Genomic DNA, 27,104 nt, shown 5'->3' on the forward strand with positions numbered 1-27,104 from the left:
GGAGTTTATGGAATTCCTGGCATATTTTCCATTTGGTAATTTGCATTAATTCATAGAGGTAAAAACACTTAGCATTTCAACAAAAAAATAAAATCTTTGAAGACTCCTGCAGGCAAAATGAGTGGAATGTGATATGGATGGAAAATACTCTTATCTGCAGGAAGCAACTATTGCCCCATGGATAAAATCAGTAACGCTGATTATCGTGTTGTTTCAGGAGGACAAAAAATGTTTCATATGTGATTCGGAGGATCCCTTCCACGATACTCTCAATCCTGACAGTCATCGCATTGAAAATGTCGTCACCACATTCGCTCCAAATCGCCTGAAGCTCTGGTGGCAGTCGGAAAATGGTATGCGGTTTGTCCAGAGCAATTTCCGGGGCTGAGAGCTGTTTTCCCTCCTTTTGTTTAAGGGTACCTGTGGGTTTGCTCTTATCTCTGGCCTGGTGATTACTGCCCTGTGAAGGATCGTGCTGTGTGAGGAGCCCTGAGTAAAACTGGCTGCTTTTGTGTGCCCTGGAGCGGTCCTTAATCTGTAACAAAACCCCTCGAGTCCTCGGGGAGTGCTGGAAGCAGCAGTCCAAGCACTCTGCAAAAATCCTTTCCTAAAGAGAGGAGTTTCCCACACTGGCCTCAGATCTCCTTCATATTTGGGCAGCAAGAGCAGAGCAGCCTTCCAGGAGTAAATATCCCAGGGCTTCCCCACGCTGCAGGCTGGAGGCTGTGGAAGGAGGGGTTTGGGCACAGAGCTGGCTCTTGCCCTGCCTGCAGACCTCCAATTTCCTTTTCCTACCCCAGGACAGTAAAGCCAGGGATATCTCTTACCCTACAAGTTGCCTTCTCCCTCCTGAGCTCCCTGAATTTCTGTACCATTTGCCAAACAATAAAATGAACTGCAGAAACAAGCCAGCTCGTTAAAAACAAAAATTGCGTATTAGTTTGGTAGGGTTTTTATTTTTTTCTTTTAATCCTTCCTCTGCCTGTTTTACTTTTCTGGTTATGCTTTTGGCATGCCTTCATACACAAATGCAGTGAGGGTTTCTCAAACAGCAGTCCTGAAGACTTAAAGCTGGCTGGACAGGGTGGGATTTCTGCAAATGTATTGGCAGTAGCTGCCTTATTGTATATATAAAAAAAAAAAAAGAGGTAATATTTGTAACAGTTTTGCTGCCTGTTAAAGAAAGATTTTTCACTAAATCCTTTTTAACCATTTAGATCAACTGCTTGCTGCCAGCAGTTCTCTTCCAGCATTCCAGATAATTCATGTTTTTTGCAACAGGCTTGGCAGCATTCACACAGAAAAGTTTCTTAGCTCATAAGGTCATGAAAATGTCCTTCAACAATAAAAAACAAATGATTCTTTCTGTCCAATTCATGTTTTCAGGCATACAGCATAAGGGACTATTGCTGCATGCTTCACAGAAGGTTACAGCTGGTCAAAAATTTAAGTGCCTTATTGTTTTATTATTTTCATTTCTTACCCCTTCTCCTCTCTGTAAATCTTGATTTTATTTTTTATTTCTAACTATGATATAATTAGTATCCAGCTGTTTTGAGAGCTCTTTTCAGAAGGCAAAATAATATTTCTAGCTGTTTTTCTTCCTTTCTGTGTAGAGTCCTTGACCACAGGTTTGGTTACAGCAGTTTGGAAAACCTTTTTCCTCTTACCATTTTCTTAACCCTTGGGACTGCAAAGCAAGGCTGTGATAGTTGCTTTAGGAGTGTTTCAAAACCAGGTTATAGAGGAACTGTTCTTGTGGACAGGAGAGTCCAGAGTGAGTGAAAAGTGGTGGGGAATGGCCCTCCCCAGACATCAGTGTGACTGGGGGTATTAGGGCTGCAGAAGCTTGTGCTGCTGCTGCCAGAGAGGCTGGGGTGTGGGGAGAACAGCCTGCAGCCACCACACAGATCTGGGCTCAGCAACCCCAGCTGGACTGGGGGCTTTGGTGCCAGGACCCAGCTTGTGGTGGTCCCATCCACGCCTCTGTCTCAAACAGCACTGCAGGCTCACGCTCTGGGTGTAGCGCGTTTGGCGCTGATCAGGAATCCCGTGCGCGATACTCTTCAGCAGATTCTTGGTGTCTCCCCCTCTACCTCAGGCATGCACTAAACCATCATATTCCTTTTCCACAACAGAGCAGTGTGGTAAAGAAAATAATCTCATGCCAACAGAGTGAAGAGCTTTGGCAAAATTTAGATGTAGAGACTGGCAGGTGTCCTTGTTTGCTGAACACCTTCTTTTCTCTGCCCCTACAGGTTTGGAAAACGTAACTATCCAGCTGGACCTGGAGGCTGAGTTTCATTTCACTCATCTCATTATGACCTTCAAGGTAAGGAAGCCACCCCCAAACCCTAAAACATGAGGAAATGAGAGGTCTCATAGTCTTTCACATCTATTTGATATTTGGGCTTTGTCTGAGCTGTTTGGCCTGAATTTTTCAGAGCTGCCAGCCATTAACCAGTGCTGAAGTCATGCAGAAAGGCTGAGTTCTGATTTGTCTTTGAACTCCAGTGAGGCTGCAGAAGGAGTCATGCTGAAGCTGGGTTTTGTGTTGGTGTGTCTCTGGTGGTTGTAGTCTAGAAGATTGTTAGCTAAGTCATATAGTAGCAAGGCGGTTTTTTCCTGAAAAAAGTTGGCCATGGTATCAGTTTTCCTTTGGCAAATGGAAAGGTCTTCAGGAAGAAGGAACATCTGTACACAAAGTGTCTTTGTTTTTTCACAAACAGATGTCTTGGAATGGTAGCTTATGTCCTGTACATTCTAAATGCTCTTCCCATGTGGACAAATTATTTTTTTAAAAATCTTTATTTTTACGCCTCAGCTTTCTAGGACAGCTGGTTCCTCTTTCCTGTGGCATCAACTAGGGTTCCTCCCTGTGCCTTAAGGTGGTGGCTGAAGTGGAAGATGGTCATTTCTGCTAAAGCCAGCAGCAAGGGACCCCCAAAAGACCCCTGACACTGCAGCCATTGTACGCCAGTGCTGGGGTTTGGTCTGCTGTCAGGAGGAAGACTGCAGGGAAAAGATAGTTTTAAAGATGCTTTGTGGCCTTTGTGTGGTAGACAGTTGAGCTGCCTTACTTCTGGGTTGCTAAATTTTTTTGTTGGGTGAGATAATAGTTTCTAAGTTGGGTGATATTTTCAGCCAGGAAGCAGAGAGAAAATTTCTTTCCAGCTGTGATTGGAATGCTTGTGCTTGGCTCTGGGAGGAGGACCTCCTCTGAATACCTAAAACTAAGGAAGAGATTGTTGGCATTTCTTGATAGGTACAAGCTAGGGTTAAATAAATATCTGGTTTTTGAAAGGCAGCACAAAAATGAAAACATGATTTTATTTAGGTCAGAGGGATTAAAAATCTTTTCAAAACTTTATTAGTTCGTTGTTCTAGAGTTGAGTACATGTAGGTAAGAAGGACACTGGTTTGTGTGAAGTAAATGCAGCCTGCCAGAGTCTGGGCAAGGCCAGCTGGAGGAGGGTCACTGGGGACTGAGGCAGTCAAATGCGGCATGAGTGGATGAAGCTGAGCCTCTCAATCTCCATAAAGAAGGTTTTCTTAAGGCAGCACAGAGGACAGCTGGCACTGAACGTCAGAGATGCTGCAAAAGGTCAGGTGGTCAGACAAAGAGAGGAAATGCTGGGGCTTCTCTGAGCATCAGAGGTACCTGCTCAGCAGTAACTTCTGGGCGTCAGAGCGGGATGGGAAGCACTGCAGTGGCCTCCTGCTCCCTACAGTAGGAGAGGGGGCCCATTAGGTCCTTTGTAAAAGATCAGGCAAAGAGGTATAGCAAGGAAGAAGGCTCTGCTGCTTTCCACAAGCTGTGGGAAAAAAAAATTTTTGTCTTTGCAAAGCCCTACTTTAACCCCCACTTTTCAGAAAGGGTTTGGAATAAAAAAAACTTACAAGTTTTCTCGTTTAAGTGTGTTTAAGCACTTGGCCACTGGGTGCCACCTTTTGAAGATGGGTAGTCTATGGTTTGTTGAGTATTATTTCAACACTCTGCCTCTGAGAAGAAAGTGGAATATCATCAGAAAAGTATTTCCAATATTTCCACATATTGGAAATAGTTGGTGCAGGGAGAGAGATTAAAATCTAGACATGTGGATTGCTCACACCAGTAAGATTTAATGTAAATGCAAATAATAATTAACCAAATGAAATCTCTTGTTTTTCTTACTGTTAGACATTCCGTCCTGCTGCAATGTTGATTGAAAGATCATCTGACTTTGGACAGACTTGGCACGTTTACAGGTATTTTGCTTATGACTGTGAGAGCTCATTTCCTGGGATTTCAACTGGACCTATGAAGAAAGTGGATGATATAATCTGTGATTCCCGATACTCTGACATTGAACCTTCAACAGAGGGAGAGGTCAGAGACAATTTTTCTAATATGTTTATTGTGTAGACCTTTTCCTTACAAATTCAGATTCTCTGAATCTGAATTCAGATTCAGCTGAATCTTTTGTTGTTTGATTTTTCCTCCAGGTAATATATCGTGTTCTAGATCCTGCTTTTCGAATTGAAGATCCATACAGTCCAAGGATTCAGAGTATGTATGCAGTTACCTTTCAGGCTGATTTGAGAGCATTTCAGCACTTACTTGCTTACAAAAACTAGTAATCCACTAACAAAGTCATGCATTAGCCCTGATAGCAGTTTTGAAGTCATATGAATACCTTTGTGTATCATGATGTGATGGAAAATAAAGATCAGTGTTGTGAACTCAAGGGATTGCCATTGCACACTTCTTTGAATTTGGTCCTTTTCTTAATTGATCAGGAATATATTTTCATTAAAAACTCCCTTTCTCCAAAATACATGCAGTTGCCAAGAGTTGGAATGTGACCCTGTAATTGTACAGTATTCAGAAAGCAAATGAAGAGAGCTACAAAGGTACTTACTTCATTGTGCATTTCCAGCTAAAATCAATGGGGTCGTGTTTTATTTTTCAGAACACAGTCATGGCTTTGGAACAATTGGCCATGGTAGCACTGAATGGCTGGACCACTCAGATGTGGTCGTAAACCACAACTTGCTGTAGTGTTTGTGCATGGTCATGGCAGTCCATGAGTGCAGAGGTAGAGAGATCTCTTGCTCAGAGAGTTCTGTTCTCTGGCTTAAAGAAAAACCTTGTGGGGCATTTGGCCTGAGGGAACTGCAGTGCTTGGCCTTAACCTGACCTCTGATTTAATATGCATTCTCAGCTCGGGTTCATGTCCCTCAGTGTAAAGTTACCTGGAGCAAAAGGAAATATGTAAAGTAGAGGAGTGTCAGCTCATTGCTATGAGTTTAATGCTAGGTTTTTGTTTTTTTTTTTTTTTTCTTTACTCAACATTTTAAAGGAGAAACTGCCTTCATGGGCTTGAAGTGCTTTGTCAACCCTAGTTCAAGACTCTAAGATAAATTCCATAGGACTCACAATATCAAAGTAGACATGTGGCTGGTATTAATTACTGCAATATTGTATTCCCATGAATTATCCCTCAAGAAATTCTTTATATTTGGTCAGTGATGGGGTGTTACTTCATGCCACAAAATGTGACTAATTACATTTGCTAGGAAAGTTGGGCGTGTACAAAAGAAGAATTATTTGTCTTTGTTTCCAGCTAAGACTTTTTCCAAAAGTTTCATAACTCTAATGGCTCCTGGTCCACTTGGCAGCAGTTTCTTGATATCAAGTCCTTACCCATCTTATATTTTAAAACCCCAAAGAACCAGTGTCTTTTAGATAGTGCTTTTCTCCTTGCCTTTAACGTTTGTGTATGTGCCTGTGCATGTCTGTAATAAAATAGACCCTTATTTAAAATTATGCTTAAACATACTTACACAGTTATCAATTTGTAGTAAAATAATGTAATTTCTTTTTTTTTTTTTTTTTTTTTTTAAATTTGGGGAGTGATGTGTAGGTGCTGAAATTAAATCTGATCTAATCTGCCCATAGGAAGCATGCTTAGGAAGTCACTCCTGGCTTCCTCCCATTCAAAATATTATCTAGTAAATAATTCCAAAATAGGCTTGCTGGTTAGGTATTTTATGTGTGTCCCCTGCAGACTTATTAAAGATCACAAATCTGAGAGTCAAATTCGTCAAGCTGCACACGCTGGGAGATAACCTCTTGGACTCCAGGATGGAGATCCGAGAGAAGTACTACTATGCCATCTACGACATGGTGGTTCGTGGGAACTGTTTCTGCTACGGACACGCCAGTGAGTGTGCGCCGGTGGAGGGCTTGGACGAGGAAGTGGAAGGAATGGTAAATATTCACACTTTTCTGCATAAAACTCTTCTTGTCTGTGCTTCTTTTAAGTGATTTGAGCACAAATGTATAGATGACACTCTGTCCCTTACCTCTGCACGCTTGATTTTCAAACAACAAATCTGTTATACCTTCTTGGCAAACACATTTGTCATTACTGGTATTAATCAAACACATATCTCAGATTAGGTGATAATTGTTTTAAAATTCCTTTTCTGATTATGTTAAAGAGCTGATGAAATTGAAAGGTAGGAATGAAGAAAGGGAGTGTAGCCTTGTTAGGTCAGAGACCAATGTGTAAGTTGACTTGCTTGCCTTAAAATTGAAGTGGAATAGAGGCATCAAAGGCTGAAACACCTGTCAATCAAACATAACCTGTGTTTATTAGTCGTTACCAGCTGAGAAGTCGAGGTTGTAGTCCTAATAAACACAAGCCCTGAAGGAAAACCGTGATTGCCTCCATAGTGTGCTGCTGCTCAAGTGCCACATCCCTTCTGGGGTCTGCTTTTTCCCATGGTTTTTGCATGACAAGCCATACTAGCACCCTGTTAATGGGTGAGTTATTAACTGGTTGGCGATGTGGAAGCATGTGTGACGGTTGTGTGGGGTGTCCAGGGCTGCAGGATGCTGTCGAGCTGGGTATGCTCCATTGCCTGTGTTTGGTCAGTGTCTCCACCCAAGCTTTGCCTTTAGCATCGTGGCTACAGTGCTGGTAGTGCCAGTGGTCTGTGGCAGCAGCTGTCACACAACAACTCTTGGTCTGCTTGATGCTTGTTCTGTACACAAGTCAAAGGCAAAGCCTGGGGCTGATGGATAAACGCCATCCAAACTGGCTGTTATCTTTACTCTGAGAACCAAGGCAGGGTTGGAAAGAAGGCACTGGACTAGTGACCTGCTGATATAAATAGATGCATGTTAATAGCTAATTAACAGCTAATAAACAGCTAACTTTTAGTTCCAAGAGGTTTCTGTGATTATTGGGGCAGAACTGTGCTCTCCTTTTTTATTTCTGAAAGCATTTATTCAGGCACTAATTCCAGTAAAGAAAGAAGGACAAATTTGTATGAGGACACCTGGGCAGGTGAAGGACATTCCTATGGCCCTTTATGCCTTTTCTAAATGCAGTTACATGGATTAAAGTCTCCAAAAGTATATGTCCGTTATGTGCTAGATTTATTTTGCATTCATCGTAGAATGGTTTGGGTTTTTTTCCTTTTTCGTTTATAACCAACTCTTTTTTTCATTCTTTCTTTTTTTCCTCCTTTTTTTTTTTTAATTACAGGTTCATGGTCACTGCATGTGCAGACATAATACCAAAGGATTAAACTGTGAGCAGTGTTTGGATTTCTACCATGACTTACCCTGGCGCCCCGCTGAAGGTCGCAATAGTAACGCATGCAAAAGTGAGTTGGACTAAAATGCAGAACTGGGTGCCGTGACCGTTACATGCCGTTACTTGGGCTTGTGTGTAAACCCTTCATGTTCTTTGGTTGACACCAGTGTGTCTTTTCTGCAGAGCTGCACTTCCCCCAGGACTCTTACTCTGCTTTCTGTCTTTGTCACAGAGTGCAACTGCAATGGCCACTCCAGCCAGTGCCACTTCGACATGGCTGTGTACATGACGACGGGGAACACCAGTGGGGGAGTGTGCGACGACTGCCAGCACAACACTGTGGGACGCAACTGCGAGCAGTGCAAGCCCTTCTACTTCCAGCACCCGGAGAGAGACCTGCGGGACCCCGACGTCTGTGAGCGTAAGTGCAGCCCCACTCCACAGGGTGGGAAAGGCCTTGGGATCCCTGAGGAAAGGTGGCTGTCTTGGAGGTCTTGAGTGAGCCTGGCTGGGTTTTGTTTTCTCTTTGAGAATCTGGGAATTTACCTGGTCCTTGTGTGTCCAACCCACACCATGTCATGCAGGAGTGACAGTCTTTCTACACAGCAGCTGAGTTTCAGTAATTCGGTGTGAGACTTGGCCTTTAATTTTGTAGCAGTTAATAAAACACGTGTGATGCTTCCTTCTTAGCTTGCAACTGTGACCCAGCTGGCTCCCAGAATGGTGGGATCTGCGACCGCTACACTGATTTCTCCACCGGCCTCATTGCCGGACAGTGCCGTTGTAAATTATTTGTCGAGGGGGAGCGTTGTGACCTCTGCAAAGAAGGTTTCTATGGCCTGAGTGCCGACGACCCAGCGGGCTGTCAGTGTGAGTAAAAACATATGTTCCTTTATGTGTGATCAAAAGCTCTTTGAGGAACTGTTAGTGCCAGGAGAAGTTGGTTTGTGGGATGGATGTTTTTTCCTTTTTTTCATGTTTTGGTTAAAGGAAAAACATTACTGTGGATTTGATGTAGCTTGGAGTCCACCAGCCCTTAAAATGCAGTTTGCCATTTGATCCTTCTAGTGTATTCAGTGGAAATAGCATAATCCTTCTTACTTCTTTTCAATTATTAGTCTCTAGGCCAGAGAAATTTTACTGGAATGGGTGGTGGGCAAAGAATTAAATTAATTTCTGTCATGGGGAATTCAGGGGAAAATTTAATGTATATATTTAAGTTGAACACTATCTAAAATACAACTCCAGTCCTTCTTTTGACCTGCCTATTTGTATTTCCCAATCTAGCTTGTGCGTGTAATCCTCTGGGTACCCACCCCGGGGGGAATCCTTGTGATTCGGAGACAGGAAACTGCTATTGTAAGCGTCTGGTGACAGGAAAGCAGTGCAATCAATGTCTGGCAAGTAGTTCACCATAAAATAAACTAGGATACACTGGTGTGAGGGAGGCTGGAGTGTGGGAAGCATGGAGCAAGGTGCTGCCCATTGTCTCTGACGGTCTACTAGCCCATGCCTGACATTCAGGCTGTAAAGGGCACCTTGATACGTCAGGAGCCATGAAGTGTGCTGTGTTTTGGGGAGCTGGGATGCATGTCAAGGCAGACAGGAGCATCCAGTCTAATTCCTGGGACCATAACGAGTGAGACATTGGGGTACCTGTGGTTGCTCTGAAAATAAGGGATCTGGGGCAGTTCTGCTGAAGTCCTTGCTGGGGTGAAAGACAAAATGGTCAGGGAAACAGTGTTACCAAAAAAATTGCTTTCTAAACAGCCCATTATTTTAGGCAGGGATTATTTCACACACATACATTTCCATGTAGTGTTTGTGCTTGCTGGAGTGTTATAGAAACACACTGTCAGACAACTGGATGTGTTTGTGCAAACACTGAGAAGCTCTTATCTAGCAGTGAACTGCATGGAAAAACCAAACAAGTCTGTCTGTCTGTCTATCCAGCAAGCAACTTACAGAGTAGCAGCCCTGCAAGTGCAGTGCCCTACACCCACTGCCCCATGTGTGGCTCTCTTGTCCTTGAAATGGTCAACAAGGTGGGAGGAGAGCAGGTAGGGAAGTGCTGTTGGTGCTTGTGGGGGTAGACCCACAACTAGGGGAGCAGGATCCATGGGTTGTGGGGCAGTCTGGGACAGCTTGTGCTTAAAAATATGCCTTTGGGTTAGATGGAAGTAAGTCTGCAGCAGGTTACAGTGCTGGTGATTTCTCCTGCAGGCCGAGCACTGGGGCCTGAGCAATGACATGGATGGATGTCGGCCGTGCGACTGCGACCAGGGAGGAGCGTTGAGCAACAAGTGAGTCTCAGCCCAGTTGCTCTCCTGTAATCGTTCACACAGCTTCATGTTTTTGTAACCCCAGCATGCAGGGCTCACTGTGCTCTGTGGGAAGATGTTTGATATCCATCTTTCTGCTTCAGAAGGTGGTAGATCTTGGTTGCAGCAAGGGTGACAGGGACATCCATGTCTTTTCTGTGCTGAGCAACCTCTGTTTGTGCCACTGGTACAAGTGAACATGTAAAACTGTTTTTAGTGTAGCTCTGCCTTTGTCAGCCAGGGTAGAACCAGATGTGGATTAAGCTCTGCCTTGACTGTAATCCAGGGTATGGTCCATGTCAAAGCTTTGCTCTTACAGGATGAAAGCAGGAATCGGGCATGACATGGACATGGACACTGACATGGACAGGCTGGTCTTGCTTTGCTCCCAAATCGCCCTTTGGCCAATCTGTCTGCCCACTGGTGCTAAGGGAAGCACACTAGCTGCACAGTACTGCTCTGTTGCCCCAGTGGTGCTGCATGGAGTAGGATGTGGACCTGGAAGTGCCCACTGGGGAAACGGACATTTTTTAGAGAAAATTGTAAGTTTTGAATATGCATCCATCAGTATCAGCATGGAAAGTCGTGGCTTAGTTGCCCTGTCAGTGGGGTGCTGGGTAGCCAGCCTGCTCCTCTGACCAGAGCAGTTCTCTGTGTGCTAGGTGTGTGTCCATCCCCTGGCTTGTCAACAGCAGCATGTTCTTTTGCTTTTTTTTGCTTTTTTTTTTCCTCTCCCCTTCCTTCCACAAACCCTTTGAAATGTCAGCTTTTGTCTAAAGTCACAGAAGTTTCCCAAGGGGGTCAGAGAGCTGTTCCCCACTGAAGCCCATGGGACCACACTGGGGGAGTGTGGGACTCGTCTTAGTGTGACTCCCATAGGACACAGCCTACGGACACCCCATCTGCATCAGGGATTGCCGTGGGAATGTCCCACGGGCCGTCTCTCCTGTCTGCTCCCGAGTGAATTATTAGCCCTTGGCAGACAGCAGTGTGGATGTTAGGGATTATTTACTCCCCCGTGCTTGCTCCCTGCACACAGATGGGTTACACCACACAGCTCATAACAGCTCCCCCAGCGCAGCTGCTTCCAGGGCTTTGGGGTAACAGCCCAGCCATGGCCCAGCTTGTTTCCCATGCACTGAGCCCAGTGATTGCAAAACCATGTGGGGAGGGGACGTGCAGCATCCTGGCATGGGCAGGCAGCAGCTGTGCTTTCCTTCAGCCACAGGAGGACCGCAAAGCCCAGCTCTGGCTCCTGACTTTGCTTTCTCACGTCATCGGGAAGGGGGAGCTTTGCTCTCCTCCAGGCTCCTCTCTTCAGCTGCTGAATTGCTGCTTTCTGGCCCCTGCTCAGGATGTGGGATGCTGTGCCTCACCCAAAATTCATCCCTGTGGTGTAACCCAGGTGGTGGAGTTATTGGCTCTCCAAAGGGGAAGCTTTCCTGCTCCTCTTCTGGGACAGCTAAGGCCCTTCTGGCATCTCAAAGTGAACATTTAAGTGAATCTCTGCAACTTTAAAAACAGTTTAAGTTAAAAATTACTCTTTGTCTGGAGGCTTGAGGAGTCTGGAGAATGTTCATGGAAACCAGAGGCATTTACCTTTAGAAAATGTTTCTAAGTCCCACTCAAATTTAAAGAAAGAAGTGCATTTTGGTGGACCAAAAAAATCTTCTTTCAAGAAGTGTGATTTGGTGTGTGCAAAATTGCAATGTACTCAAGGGTTCTTTATGATGCAGGGCAGACACTCTCGGGACAATAAAACAGCCAAAGGCAGTTGGGGGATAGAGCTGTACTGAGTAAAGACAATGGCTCATTATGAAAGAAGGGGAAATCTGTGTGTCACTCTGGACAGGCCTTCTGGTGATGGCCCTGACTGCCCCATGTCACTGGTTGTGTCTGTCCTACTCTAAAGCAGCCAGGGATGGTTTTCCCTCCCATGTAGCTGCTGATGGTGACCTGTCTGGATGCTTTGCAGCAAGTGAGAGCAGCTCAGCATCCTGGGGCATGTAGGGTCATGCATATTCTTGCTCTGCCTGAGACCATACAAACAGATATGCTGCCTGTGTGGCTTGCAAGCTTGGCGCCAAATGCTGGCCTCAGCTTCAGGGCAGATGTGCCTGTTGGCTAGGTCTGGTAGCAAGTAAAGCTCCCAGAACTCCTGTGTCCCAGGGAATCGCTGTATCCATACCATGAAACCCTCTTGCCATCCAAACAGAGGAAACTACTTGCAAACTGCCTACTGGAAATGTTCCTGGTCCATGCTTGCTTCCAGCCTGAGCTTGGATGTTGTTTTGGAGAGTGATAGTTGTGTTGAGCCAGGTCTGTACCTGTGACTTTGCTGCCATGTCAGTAGTGCCGGTGGCCCAGCTGCAGAGCCCAAGAGCCTCTCCTGTCTGCTGTGTTCAGAAGTGCTTTCTCCTCCTGTGTCATTTAAAATGTCATAGCTCCATCACTGTCTCAGCATAGCCAAGATCTGTTGTAAATTCATTGCTCTTCCATTTTAGCTGCTCAAGTGAATCTGGCCAATGTGAATGCCGGCCCCACATGTTTGGACGTCAGTGCAACCAGGTGGAGCCTGGCTATTACTTCATTTCACTTGATCATTACATCTACGAGGCGGAGGAAGCCAACTTGGGTCCTGTGAGTAGCAGTTTTAGTGGTCTGGAGAGCTGTGGGAAAGTTGTTTCATCAGTTGGCTCTTGGAAGTGTCTTTTATGCTGTGCATGTTTTGCAATTAAAATGTGGAAAACACAAAACTGAAATGTATCAGAAAACCATTAACCTGTAGCTTTTCAATCTTAGTATCAATAAATAATGGAGTAATTGAGGGGGGAGGAATTGTAATTTTTCTTTTTAAACTTGTTTTTTTGATCATGACTATACAGTTAGTTTTCTGTTACCATCCCTCTCTGTACCCCACCACATCCACTTCTCCTCTTATCTCAAGAGAGTGGAACACAGACACTGGCTCTTCTCTTTGGTGGCACTTCACTGGGAGTGAACAAAGCACATGTTTAAGCACATTGCCACAGTTTTTTTAGTTTCTGTTCATCAGTAATATATTTTATTAATGACTAAAATAATATTGGTTGTGCAAAAAACTGTTTTTGTAAGTGAGGTTGCCTCTAGCTTGTTTTGCCTGCTGGCATGGTACAAGAGGGTCTCTAGCTTTTTCTGTTGCTCATCACACAGCTTTGCTTTCAACTCATTAACAGCAGCTAGGTGATTATATCAATCACTTTTGCCTCCAGCAAGGAGACAGGGAGATGGAAATAATAATTTCTCTAAAGCAGCAGATCCTTGTCTGCCTACAGTCAGGGCACTTGGTGCCCTAATTTATTTATTTTGAGCAAAATGCAGCCACATTGCAGTTTCAGCCAAGGCAGAGGATTTTTTGCTCTCATGTAACTGCAGAAAGAGAAGGCAACACAGAGCAGAAGTTGTACCACAGCAGAGGGCACATTAGCTGGCACAGGGTTTTTGGTGCATTTGTGTCCACCCAACTGGAGAGGTGGTACCTGAGGCCCTTCCAAGGCTCAGGGATGGAGAAGTCCAGCACAAAAATCCACCCTACCAAACAGAGCAAGGGGATGTGCTGCTAGTTTGCCTTTTGAAACCTTGAGAACAAACAATTTTTAAAAACACCAATATTGAAAAGCTTTCTCACAAATCTGATTATATTCTCCAAATTCCCAGACAGGGGCCCAACAGAAGATAAAATGCAGTGGCACAGAGTTGTAGGGATTGACAGGCAGTGCCAAGCCCCTGTGCTCCTACAGCTGCATGCCCTTGCTCACATCCTGCCTGCCATCTTTTCTGGGGAGCTCTGATCTTTGTGCAAAGCCAAAGGCTAATAACTTACAGCCAGGCTCTATTCAAGGAGTGTGAGAATACATGAGGGGACATCCTGAAGTGATACGTATATATGTAGACATTTCCTTGCATTTTATCCCTTTCAACTGAAGCAGCTTCCTTGGGAATGCACAGGATGTTGTTCTATGGAGAGAACTATTTGTGGCTACAGATACATTTGAAACAGGAAATTTGAGCACCATGTTTCTATTTTGTTACCTTTTTCCTCTTCTTTGCTTTATATAAAAAACCATAAAAAACCTGACACCTCAGACTGAAAAGGGTGACCATGTGTTGATTTAGCTAGGAAAGATCTGTCAGTGATTAGGATCTCTGTTCTTTAGTGACACCCGGCTCATTAAAGCCCATGATATGCTTTTCCAGTGTTACTTTGAGCAGTGTATTGGTTTGAAACAGCTTGGTGTAGTCAGGGAGCAATTAGCACTCAGGCTTGGGTGGTTAATGGAACAGTGATGTGCCACTGCAGTAAATCCTACTGCTACAATTACAATGTGGAAATCTGTATGGTGAATGAGATGTCATAGCTGGTGAATTGTTCATAGCAAGTTTTTACATTTAATTCTGCACCATAGCAGAGAAATTAATGAAGAGTTGTGCACTCTTGTTTTGCTTTATCTCTCTTGCGTTTGTGATGTTGTTAAGTGAAAGGGCAATGGTGTGCACATGTATGGATTTAAAAGAGAATTTGTGTTGTCTGGGATGCAAAGAGTGGATACTGCAATCCAGAAGTCATCCATCAGCAGAGCCCTGCACTTCATGTACTCCCATGGGACTTTCAAATTTAATGGATCAGTATTGAAATACCTGTTCCCTGTTTTGTAGGGAGTGAACATAATAGAGCGCCAGTCCACGCCAGACCGCACACCGTCATGGACAGGCATAGGATTTGTGAGAGTCCCTGAGGGGGCGTACCTGGAATTCCACATTGACAACATCCCCTACTCCATGGAGTATGATGTTCTGATCCGCTACGAGCCACAGGTGGGTCTGTGAGTGTGGGCATTGCTGCCTCCCAGCAGGTGCTGGCTGTCCTGGTGCACAACTGACATGAGCCTGGCACTTTAGGGAGTCATCAGGGCTCAAAGACAAGGATAGGTGCTCAGTTAAATGTATGAAATGTGTGAAAATCCAAAATGATGTTGACTATTTCTAGTACTATTTGCTTTAGAGTTTGTTTCACTATTGCATTGTTTCAGCACCAGTTTAATGAGCAAATTAAAAAGCAACAAGTCCCATGAGGGCAGATTAGACTATAAATTTGTTATTGGCCGGATCAGATGGGCATTGTGTGCCTTAGGAAGCAAATTGCCCTTCTTGGACATTGAATGCCTGTAGCCAAGAATTTTGCAAGCAGTTGGCTTTGATAATTTGCAGAGTGAAGGGAAAGAGAAAAATCCCTCCATCTCCTTGCCAGTTGGCAGTAACTAACTGCGGTGAATACTCAGATACAGGACCCAGAGGTGAGGGGAGAGGAGGTCACCAAACCCCCTGGTCATGCCATGATGCAGATGGGTTTGCTGGCCACCTGCTCCTTGTTCTCAGCCCACACCTGCAGCTGGTAGATGCCCCATTGATGCTGCAGCTGTATCCCCATCCTCCCTGAAGCACCGTGACCATCCTGTCTGTGCTCATGCTTTTCCTAGCCTGAGCTTTGGATGCTTCCAGGAGTTCATGATTATTACTTGATACTGATGAGCCTTTTTTTTCCCTAGTTGCCTGATCAGTGGGAAAAAGCTGTGATCAGTGTCTCACGGCCAGGCAAGATTCCTACAGGTAGCCGGTGTGGCAACACAGTTCCTGATGATGATAATCAAGTGGTCTCACTGTCACCTGGATCCAGGTTGGTATAACTGGATGGGCAAAAGGAGAGAAAAAAATAAAACATTTAAAAATTGAAGTGCAATAATGTAATGTTTTCAGTTTGCTGTAACCTCTATGAACATAGGTGAAAATTAATTTCCAGTGGGTTATTAAAACCACATTTAGTAGTGTGCCTGTAGACTCAAAGCTTTTAAGTTTATTCTCATATTCTGATATGGTTTGTTCACTGAGTAAAGGGAAGGGGAGGTGTTTGCACAGCCTATGAGTGAACACTGGTTTGACTCTTTACCTTGCTGATAACCTTTTCCAGTTCTGACTTTCACAAGCCTCCAAACTGCCTCTCTCACATCGCAGCTTTTGTTCTGTCGGGTCTTGGCTGCTTTCTGTTATCTTGATTGCTCTCTAGGGGCACCTGAAATGCTTTATGGTGCGGTACGTTTGAAGTAAGGACTGTTTCCTGTTCCTCGTTCAGATACGTTGTTCTCCCGCGGCCCGTGTGCTTCGAGAAGGGGCTGAATTACACCATCCGCCTGGAGCTGCCCCAGTACTCCTCGGTGGATACAGAGACTGAGAACCCGTACACACTCATTGATTCTGTGAGCAGAATTTATTTCAGGGATGCTCTTACAAGCCTGGAAGTTTGCATCTCCCCTGGCATGTGTCTGTGTAAATTCAAAGTAGTATTTTGCAGCGTTGTTCCTTACAGCTGAAGTCAGATTTCTGCTGAACCATGTAATGCAGCAATAGGTTTCTTCAGAAATTCCTCAAAGTATGTGAGGTTTTTTTCCTGCTAAGAGGCTTTTTTGAGGTATTTTGCAGTACTACAGCTAGTTCACAGACCTATAGTTTCTTTGGGGAGCTAATGTGTGTCATGTAGGTCATGAAAATCAATGTCAGTGTTAATCTTCTTCTTTAGAATGGATAGGTTTGGTAAGAATTTGTCAAATACCAGAAGTATTCCACCAAAACTAGAGAAATACTGTCATTCCAAATTCTGTCTGTTTGCTTTTTTGCCAAAAAAAGGTTAGAAACTGCGATAATACTAAATTTTCACAATTTTGGTTGAGGCTATTTATAAATAGCAACACTTTGTCATTGTAAAATTCTTTTGTAGCTTGTTCTCATGCCATACTGCAAATCACTGGACATATTCACAGTGGGAGGCTCGGGCGAAGACGTGGTCACGAACAGTGCTTGGGAAACTTTCCAAAGATACCGGTGTTTGGAAAACAGCAGGAGTGTTGTGAAAACTCCCATGACAGATGTCTGCAAGAACATAATATTCAGCATTTCTGCACTACTGCATGAGACTGCATTATGTACGTAACCATCTACTTGTAGGGCAAACTCTGCCTGGGAGCCGGATGGCGCTTGCAGGCGGAGCAGTTTGCATGGGGAAGGCGTGTACGTGGGATGAGGCAGGGAATTCATGTCCTGTGCCACAGTGCTCACTTTCTCCAATGTTTTTCTCTGCTCAGCATGCCAGTGTGACCCTCAAGGCTCCCTGAGTTCGGTGTGTGACCCCAATGGAGGACAGTGCCAGTGTCGTCCCAACGTTGTTGGAAGACAGTGCGACAGATGTGCCCCTGGCACCTTTGGCTTTGGGCCAAGTGGATGCCGACGTATGTTAAACTTTTGGCTCTGGGCTGTGCTGTGGCTGGGGCCCTGAACTTATGGCTTGTCTTGGAAACTCAGCCCTTCTTCTGCTCTCCCTGCAGCGTGCGAGTGCCACGTCCGAGGCTCTTACAACGCCTTCTGCGACGTGGAGACGGGTCAGTGCCACTGCTTCCCTGGGGTGTACGGGCGGCAGTGCGACCGCTGCCTGCCCAGCTTCTGGGGCTTCCCCAGCTGCCAGCCCTGCCACTGCAATGGCCACGCCGACGACTGCAATCCCTACACTGGGGAGTGCCTGAGCTGCCGGGACCACACAGCCGGACACAACTGTGAGAGGTATGGCACGTGTGCCCTTTCCCTGGCCCCTCTCCTTCCCCACAGCAGGGTGGGCGCAGCAGCTGTTCCTCTCTGGTGCTGGTGCTCAGGCAGATGTTAAGCAACAGCAAAAGTCCCTGGGCCCAGAGAGTGAGAGAAGCACTTGTGATCCTGGAGATTGATGGGAGTGGGGATCCCCACTTTCCTGCCCACAGCCTTGCACATCATAGCAGTGCCTATATAAGCGACCAAGAGCACGCTGCAGGACCCCAGGCCTTTAGCGAGCCATTGCAAGCCTTCTGAGAGGACTTGCAGTGGCAGAGCTGATGTCCAGCCTTGGGTCTCCTGCTCCTGTGCTGGTGTAAACCAGGCAAATTTGTGTCTGTGGACACAGCTGCTAGGAGTGTGAGTGGTAAGGGAAAGCCCTAAGGATGTTTCTGCCCTTTGCTTCTTCACAGTGGTAGAAAATCCGAACTTATTTACAGCAAGGCTGCAGTGTGTTTGCCTGTAGTCCCTGCATGCTGTGTACTCTGTTGTGCAGGTGCCAGGCTGGCTACTATGGAGACCCCATCCTGGGATCAGGTGACCACTGCCGCCCCTGCCCTTGCCCTGATGGCCCCGAGAGTGGACGCCAGTTTGCCAGTGGCTGTTACCAGGATCCAGTCACACTGCAAGTCGTGTGTGTCTGTAGCGTGGGATACATAGGTACTTGGTGGGACTATGGAGGGGTGGTTGGTTGGGTTGAACCTCTCAAGGAGAGGATATGTTCCTATGGGTTAGATGTGACCACAGCACCAGCATCAGTGGGTTGTTGCAGGGGTTTGCCTCACTTGGAAGGTGCCAGGGCAGAGTGGTTTGTGTGGGTGGTGCTAGCATGACCATGAACCTCATCTGCAGCAGTGAGGGATGACTGGTGCTGAGCAAAGGGTTGACAGGACAGCACTGGAACCGAGGGGATGAGCAGCATGCCTTGGTGCCCTGGGTGGTACTATCCATGCTCTGCACCAAGTTGCCATGGTCTCACCATGTGCTGTCTCTGTTTCTTTAAACATGACCCAGTTAATGCCCCCCCCAGTAATGGTCTTTATTGCCTTGCCGATTACGGGGCTGCGCACTAGGGAGCTGTGATGGCCATTCCCACTGAGCCTGTTTGTTCAAACAGGCAGTCGATGTGATGAATGTGCGTCTGGCTTCTTTGGGAGCCCCGATGAGGTTGGTGGCGCCTGCCAGCCGTGCCAGTGCAACAACAACATCGACACCACTGACCCAGAGGCCTGCGACAAGAGGACCGGAGCGTGCGTGAAGTGCCTGTACCACACCGAGGGTGAAAACTGCCACCTCTGCAGAGAGGGCTACTACGGGAGCGCCCTGCAGCAGGACTGCAGAAGTGAGTGGGAGACACGGCGGCAGCCCCAGCACCAGCCTTGTCAGGGGCAGCAGTGAGCACCTATGTGCTTTTTACCTGGGAGCATTTGGGGTGAAGGAAAAACCTTATTACTTCCAGCTGGAGTTGCCTGCAGCTGCCCTGCAGCTGGGTGGGGCTCCTGGCCCCCATGTGAGAGGGAGGACAGAGGCAGCATTTACATTTGCTGAAAGGAGGGAGGATTTTGCAGGAGGAGGGCTTCTTACCCTCTTGATACTGGTCTCTGTTTATATCTTCTCCAGAGATAAGGTGGTGGGGGAGCATTTGGCTTTTGTTTACACCAGGTCCCTGCAGGTGTGGTTGGGCAGTGGGAATGAAGGCCGTGATAGGAAGCTGAAATGGGTGGTGGGGAGGCAGACCCACCTCTTCTCTGACATCAGGCACAGCCCAGCAGGACAGGTGGGTCACTGAGCAGGTGAGCTCACTGTTGGCCAGTTCACCACTTCAAGTGGATCTGCCACCATAGCTGACTAAGGAGAGCTGGGCAGAGTGGGCTTTGGTTGTACAGAGGGGAGGAATGGAGAAGAGTAGGGAGGATCGGGCTGGTTGAATGAGGGACTCCTGTGGCCTTCTGTGTGCTGGGGCAGAAGCTGTAGAGGTGGCCAGCCATGGGACATGAGGAGGGTTTTTGAGCAGCGCTGGGTGTCATTCAGTGTTGGGTCAGCCAGGCCTGGCCACTGGCACTGGGACATGCCAGCATCTGCCCACACCTCTGCGGACTCAGAATAAACTAGATGTGAAGTCAGGGCAGTCTGGTAGTGGGGAGCAGGTTGACGTGGAGGTGCCGTGCTCTTTCCCTCACAGAGTGCGTCTGCAACTACCTGGGCACTGTCCGGGAGGACTGCGAGGGCTCGGAGAGCTGTCGCTGCGAGGCGGCCACGGGGCAGTGCCGGTGCCTCCCGAACGTGGTGGGACAGACCTGTGACCGCTGTGCCCCCCACACGTGGCGGCTGGCCAGCGGCACCGGCTGCGAGCAGTGCGACTGCGACCCCGCGCGCTCCCTCGGCCCTGCCTGCAACGAGGTGAGGGAGCGCGGGCGTGTGCCCAAGGCTCGGCCCCTGCTCTGCTGCAGGGTTCAGCTGCTGAGGGGCTCACATCTCCTGATGGGTTTGCTTTTTGGCTTTGACAGTTCACGGGGCAGTGCCACTGCATGCCAGGTTTCGGAGGCCGGACCTGCCGGGAGTGCCAGGAGCTCTTCTGGGGTGACCCAGGCGTGGAGTGCTTAGGTGAGTCCAAGCCTGGTACCTGCTCCTTTTGGAAATGTCTGTGTGGCTGGGCACACCATCACATCCTGGTTCACTGGGACACCCCTGCCAGGAACAGCCCACTAGAGCCTTGGAACAGAGGGAAAAAGGCATGGTGGGATCTGTCCTGGGGTTTTGGTGCCTTGCAGGATGGGACATGTGGCAGGAGCCCAGGCCTGTGCTTGTCTGTGTTTTTCTTGTCTGACCTTTATTTAGAAACAAAACTGTTTAGAAGCAACTCTTCCTTAAGGATAAGGTTGCAATGCTGTCAGGTAAGCCAGCATGATAAGAAAACATATTACAAGCATTTGAGTTTGAGAATTGTTCTGGAAACCAGTTTCCTTTGCCTTTCAATTGTATGTAGCTGAAGACCACTGTCTCTTGTGTCTTACTGAGACTGGAGGATTTTTATTTACTAGGAGACTTCTTTTATATTTCAGGTAAAAATAGAGGAGAAAGCAGAGACCATGCATAGCTACATGCTGCAAAACAGAGCAGCATGAAGTAGGTTGTTTAGAAAACTGGATGGCCTCTGTCTTTTCATTATAAACAAGTCTGTTCGTTAGCTGGAAAAGAAACTTCAAACATTGTCCAGACCAGAACAAACTTGTATCCCTGATCTGTTCAAATAGGAGCCTTTGCCAGGAGGGTTTGCAATAGATTAAGGTATTTTTTTCCTGCAGGGAGGAATGTGCTTGCTGTTGTCTTTAATAAATCCCTTACAATAGAGATACCTTAGAGCCCATTGTCTTGGTAGATAGGCAGGTCACAGCTACTTGGTTACTGCAGCAGATGAAAGGACTGGGGAGTTGTCCCAGTTCCTGAGTACATATTGGGTTTCTTGGAGGAAAGGATGCCTTTGGAGAGGCTGTGTGTGTTCTGACATGGTAAGGGGTGTGCTGACCCTGCTGGCTCCAGGGCAGGGATTGTCTTTTGCTATCAGTTGTCTCCATCGGGGTTTATTGATGGAGTCCGTCTGCATACCTTAGCGGCAGGATTTTGCAGCATAGCATCATTTCTGATCTCTCCTGGAGTTTCTGCTGTCTTTTGAACCTGTGAAAGCCTGTTTCAATTTTTCTGAAGTAAAGATATAATATATTCTTCAGAGCCTGTTTTTACCGTGTGAAATCTACACTCCCCTTCTAGTCCACCATGCCTTCTGTGCCCTAGTGACAGAGGTGACTCCTTCAGGTGGAAAGGCAGATTTTCCTTCATGATTACATCCAACAGGAGGTCTCTGTGGCAGGTGGAGAGAGCTGCTGCCCAGGGCTGAGCAGTGGCAGCCTGCAGCGTGATGCTCTGGACAGGCTCCAAGCGTGTGCTGGCTTGTGGAACACATCCAGCCTGGTGGTGCTGCAGGCTCTCCCCGATGTGCTGGGGTCAGTGCCTCCTGCCTGTCTCCTATCTTTCCTTGGCAAGAAGACAGCTTATTTCTCAGCCCTCATTTAGTCCCAGGGAGTGAGTGGTGATGTTCAGGCTGGCAGACCTGCAGCTGCTGCGTGGGCAGGTAGCAGTTCTCAGGGATAAGTGGGTTGCAAATGAACTGGAAAACCGTGCTGTTTATGGAGCTGCTGAGCAGTGTCCCTGGAAAACAGTGGAGATCTGGCCTGCAGCCAATGAAGCTGGAACTGAGACTAGGCTTTGTCACAAAGATGTCTGCTCCAGTTGCAGGGAACATGTGGACTCCTGCCATGGCACTTGCCACCTGGCATGTTCTTGCTGGCCCAAGCAGCCAGTATGGCCACATTTTGTGCTGCATTCAGGAGCAAAACAGAAACCAATCTGGATGGGGAAGAGCAAAAACTCTGAACCATGTGAGTGTGGACACAGTCTTCAAGCTGATGCAGAGGTATGGCCATTGCTCCCAAGGACTTCAGCGCGGGATCCTCCACTCTCTAGGGCAAGTGGGTTCTGCTCAAGGTTGGAAACCACCAACCTTGGGTGAATCAATTACTCCAAGGACAGTGATGTGTGATCTCTTCACGGAAGGTCTTTAGGTTGTTGGCATCAAGAAACACAAGCTCCTGCTGAGCAATGGGGACCATACTGTTCATGTTGCTTTGAAAAGCTTTACAATACTAAAAAAATCCCAAGTGTCTGCAAATAAGCTCTGGGCATAGCAGTGTGGAGATGTGCAATATGGCCCACTTAGGCTAGGACTGCAGCTCTCCATGGGTTCTCAGGCACTTGCAGCAGCAGTGAGTTGTGGATGTGGCCCAGGGTCTCAGTACACTCCATGGGATACCAGGCTCTAGGGCACTCTTCCCTGGCATCCCCATTGTCAGCTGCTGCCTGTGACGTCTCTTTCAGAAACCTTGGTAAGATCAGACATGGTGAAGCAGAAGCCAGGGAAGGCAAGTTTTTGTACCTGGTCTGGGTACTACAGTCTGTGTCCCCTGCTGTGGAGAGAAAGTGGCATCTGATGTCTCCTCTCTTCATGTGCACAGAGATCACACTGGCACCACACCACTGGGGCCAGCTGAGGTGGGTGCCTGTATTTGGACAGCATCGTGAACCCACAGCACTGGCTGCACTTCAGCACCCACAAATGTCCACTGGGGATTACACACCACAGAGAGCCTGTGGCTGGGTCTTCAGAGACTGCTTACTCCCTGTGCTTTGAAAAAGCACAATGTTCTCTTACTGAATTCAACATAATGCCTAAAACAAACACAGCAGAGGCAGAGAGGATGGGGAAGAGCCCAGCATTTCTCTCTTGGCCTCATGCAGGTCCCTGGGAGGATTACAGTGGGCAGGAGCTGTGCTGTGAGCATTGCCTGCTCTGGAGGCAGTGCCAGCCCCTTGGCAGGACTCTTCCGGCATTGCTTCAGCCTCGAGCTGGCTGTAGCTCCACATGAGCCTGCGTGTGAACGTGTGTGTGTGCATAAAAAATCCTACCTAAGGTAGTAAATAATAGCACTACAGAGTTCATCAGATTCAGGTCTCCCAGGCATTCTGCATTTGGAGCATTTCCAAAACCTGGCAACTAACGTGCAGGACTTGGCATGCTGAGTACTGCACCAGCTTCAACCCACAAAGCACATCTCCAGCAGAAGGCTCCAGGCTCCTGGGAAGCCTGAGATGTGGAGTAGCTGCAGATGCAGCTCAAACAATGCCTTTGCACAGTAGATACTTAGAGTTTATGTTTCATCTAATATGAAGGAGATGACAATTTTACTGTCATTACTGTTGTAATAAGTTGAGCAAGCAGACTAGAGTGCAATTAGTAGGAGGTACTGTGTGAGATTGGAAGTTAGGTGGTGTTGCTATAGCCCCTTCACAAGAAGCATGTCCTATGTTGGACATGAGTATCAAGGCTTACTGTAAAATCACAGAATTTAATTGAACTACAATGAAAAAAAAAGTCATGTTTTTTGTCGAATACATACTGCATACATTGACAAGAATGTTGTTTTTTTCAGTTTTTAGTCTTTGTTATGTGGCTGGTGCAGGAAAAGGTGTTCAGTAAAAATTACTCTATTGCCATTTAAGAAAAAGTTTTATAGTCTTAAAATTTAACACCTGGTTCTTAAACTAGTCACATAGGCTGCTTTTATAGGAGAGGTTTTTGGTGTTCAGAGATGTCTTATTTCCTTCTGTGAGAAGTGCCTAAAGGAAGTCAGACAAATTCTATGCTAAAGAAAATATCATTTTCACTTCAACTTTCATAATTTTAATTGACCTAGGGTCATAAAATATTGCAATGTATATTGATTGTTTCCAGAAAACTATCCTTTTGGCATGGTCTAGCATGTTAAAATGTAGCACAACTCCAGTAATTTTAGGCTGGGATCTTATCTTAACATCCCTACTGAAAATCATAATGCTGAGGAGTTTGCACTATGCTTGCAGGGTAACTTGAATCAATAGCTGATTATTCAGAAGAAATTTGCTAGCTCTGCAAAACTTTCAACCTTACAAATTGTTGAATGGTTTTCTTATCAAAGTGCCTCACTACCACTGGGAAATTATGCCAGGAAAACATGTTTGAACAAAACCTTTGTGTTTTTTCTGTGGAGGAGTTAAACATTTGATGCTCGCCGCCCTCAGTCTCAAGCAGTAAAAAAAAATATTTCTGGAAAAATTATTTCTATTCAGCGTAGGATGATGTACAACACTTGTTTGTTCCTGGCATCCCTCAGTAAAGAATTGAGCACTGATACTGGTCTTCATACAGCCCATTCAGTATCCATTCTATCACCTCTGCTGTAGTATCAAGTGTTTGACACACCTGAGTTTAAATTAAGTGATGTGCAAATATACTGTATATTGAATTACAGTAGTTTAAATGGAAGTGAGTTTTAAATATTTAAAATCAGAGGAAAAGATAGAGCTGTCAGAGTAGGTAAAAGATAAAGCAATTCACAGATCCTTTTGATCTTAAAGCAAGCCTCTCAAGCTAGTTACTTGCTTCTTTTGGATTTCTCCTCTTATGTTTTTACATGACTGCATTTGGTATACATGTTTGAGTGTTATTTCTATCTTTAGGATCAGGAAAAAGGAGGAGGAGAAATGCACTGATGAAGGTGATACAAAATTATCCATGGATATTCAGTGTGTGCATGCACATACATGCACGTGCATTTGTAAACAGATACAGCTACAATCCTTTATACTCATAATCTGCTAATCAGCAGATCCTGACTGAAGAATTTGGCTTCCAAAAATATGGTTTCCCTGACGTTGACGTATGCCACAGAAGAATCGCTGATTGAGTTACACACTCAATTAAAGAAAACAATGCACCCAGTTCCCAAATGACATTTCAAAACAGAAACCTATTGTTTAATTTAGTAAATGCTCCTTTGAAAACTCTTAAATCTTGGGCCAATGATTTCAAAAGACTTCTTTTCCTTCACTGTGTTTTCCATGGGAGGTACTGCTATGTCCTGCTCTGCTTACAGATTTGAGCACTGTCTAATGCTGATCTTCAATGCAAGCAGCGGGTCTGCATTAACTTTCAGCCCTTCACCTTGGCTTTGGGCCATCGGTCTGCTTGAAGGGAGAGTAATCAACCATTTGTCTTGAAGACATTTCCAACTTGAAGTGGTGAAGGCATCCAAGTATCTTGAAATAAACTCAACATCTGTTTGATTTTGCAGTGCAAAATGAACTACTTTTCCAGTTTCTTGTCATATAAGCATAAGGAAGCCACATAAAAGGAGTTTACAGGACTTTGTCTTTCTCTATACCACATATAAGTAGAGTATAAAGCTGTTGGTAGCTACTAAGCCACATCTGAAACATCTGCAGGCACATCTGCATCCCTAGATGTGCCTGTGTGTTTCTTGTCCTTGAAAAAGTTCAGATTAACCAGATATATGCTAACACTGGATGTGTTGTATTACTCAGGTCTTACATCAGATTTAGGAATGTGCTGGTTGGAGCCAAAATCTCCTAGCAAAGCAATACTTTGAAGGTCGTGTTTGAGTTAGCCTGTTGGGTACAGGACTGCTTCTGAATTGCACAGTGACCATAGGAGTAGTTGGACATAACAAAGGAGGTGTTGGAGGAACAAGAACTCTGCTGTAGCTAGAAGTGATGGTGGGTACTTTGGTCAAACACTGGGCATGATGTGCTGGATCATTCTGACATGGTGTTTGCTCTGTTTCTAGCGGGTGATAGGAATCAAGGCATCTCTGGTATTCACATCCCAGTTCATTGGCAGTGATAGTTGAATGCCACAGGAATTTTTCAGTGCACCCACCATCTTGAATGATAGATGTGTGACTCAGTTGCTCTTCCATGAGCTATTTGCTAATCCTGTGCCAGTCTTTTCCAGTCTGTGCCAGCTCAGAGGGCCTCCTTTCCTTTCACAAACATCCTGCCACTGTCACTATGCTTTTGTTCCTTTAGGATGAAATCATGCCCTTCAGTCAAAGAGACTGAAGCCACAGGGTTCTTGGTAGGCAGGCATTGCCTGAGGCAGAGGTGAAAGCTGGCACTAAGCTATTTGCAGGTGGACTGCAGTGTTCAAGGTGCTCCTCACTACCAAGAAGGCTTTACATGATCTTGGTTTGGGCTTGCTTTCCTTCTCTTGAGAACTGGCCACAATGAAGTGAGTAGAGGGTTTGATCCACAACCATGGCATAAAGTGAAGGTGTTTTTCTTCAGTGGCCTTGAACGTGATCCTTGCTGGGTGTAAAATGCCTGGTGGTGGTGTCCAGGGCAGAAAGTAGAGGACTCATCCACTGGAGGTGTTAGAGATGGCTAGGGGTGAAATCTGGCATGGTCCTGTATATGGTTAATATCTTGGGAAGATAATGGAGAAGAGGAAGAGCAATATGAAACCAGCACTTTTGAAAACCATTCTATATACCTTTCATTCAGGGGACTGAAGTAATTCAGAGCCAAGATTGCCTGCTTGTGGGCTTGATAAAAAAATCTTAAAATGGAGAAATAAGACACAGTAATGTTTCTAGCTGCCTTGTACAATTTTCTCATGGTCCTGCAAAGCTCGGTTTGGGAGTTTTGTAGGACTGGATTCTTCCAACTGTTGTTCTGCGTTGAGAATAAATTAAATGCTTCTTTGCTTTTATCATCCCCCAACAGACAGCTATGGAGTTTGGGTTTTTGCTTAGCAAACAGTATGTTAGTACCTAAATTATTTTCTCTTCTTCCCTAGTATTTTCTGGTTCCAGAGATTTTGGAATCCACTCTACCATGTAAATGCTACTAAAGCCATGTCATCTGCATTTCCTGAACATGCAGGTATTCAGGAGTAGAATTACCAATATGGGGTTACGGGTTTTTTTCACATTAAGCCTTTTAAATCTGCAAGTAAATATAGTGATCTGATTTGCCAGCAGCAAGTATTCATGTAACTTGATCAGACCTCAGGATCTTTGAGAAAAACCACATGCCATTTAGCCTCTTTCTATACAGAGGAATTCGGACAATTCAT

General features: G+C 45.9%; 1 protein-coding gene across 1 annotated transcript in view; it reads left to right on the top strand.

Moving 5' to 3' along the window:
- LAMB1 (laminin subunit beta 1) overlaps positions 1-27,104 on the top strand; it is a 42,281-nt gene that overhangs the window by 2,511 nt on the left and 12,666 nt on the right. The window contains exons 3-23 of the mRNA XM_053943213.1: positions 218-353; positions 2,259-2,332; positions 4,181-4,369; positions 4,486-4,549; positions 6,051-6,253; positions 7,539-7,659; positions 7,822-8,010; positions 8,280-8,459; positions 8,877-8,989; positions 9,813-9,892; positions 12,415-12,550; positions 14,606-14,764; positions 15,496-15,623; positions 16,077-16,200; positions 16,719-16,923; positions 17,083-17,226; positions 17,323-17,554; positions 18,075-18,238; positions 18,696-18,920; positions 19,761-19,978; positions 20,086-20,182. Of these exons, the coding sequence (XP_053799188.1) occupies positions 218-353; positions 2,259-2,332; positions 4,181-4,369; positions 4,486-4,549; positions 6,051-6,253; positions 7,539-7,659; positions 7,822-8,010; positions 8,280-8,459; positions 8,877-8,989; positions 9,813-9,892; positions 12,415-12,550; positions 14,606-14,764; positions 15,496-15,623; positions 16,077-16,200; positions 16,719-16,923; positions 17,083-17,226; positions 17,323-17,554; positions 18,075-18,238; positions 18,696-18,920; positions 19,761-19,978; positions 20,086-20,182 (3,181 nt within the window). The remainder of the gene's footprint in view (positions 1-217; positions 354-2,258; positions 2,333-4,180; positions 4,370-4,485; positions 4,550-6,050; positions 6,254-7,538; positions 7,660-7,821; positions 8,011-8,279; positions 8,460-8,876; positions 8,990-9,812; positions 9,893-12,414; positions 12,551-14,605; positions 14,765-15,495; positions 15,624-16,076; positions 16,201-16,718; positions 16,924-17,082; positions 17,227-17,322; positions 17,555-18,074; positions 18,239-18,695; positions 18,921-19,760; positions 19,979-20,085; positions 20,183-27,104) is intronic.

This window comes from Vidua chalybeata, chromosome 5 (genome assembly GCF_026979565.1).
Source record: "Vidua chalybeata isolate OUT-0048 chromosome 5, bVidCha1 merged haplotype, whole genome shotgun sequence".
Taxonomy (NCBI): Eukaryota; Metazoa; Chordata; class Aves; order Passeriformes; family Viduidae; genus Vidua; species Vidua chalybeata.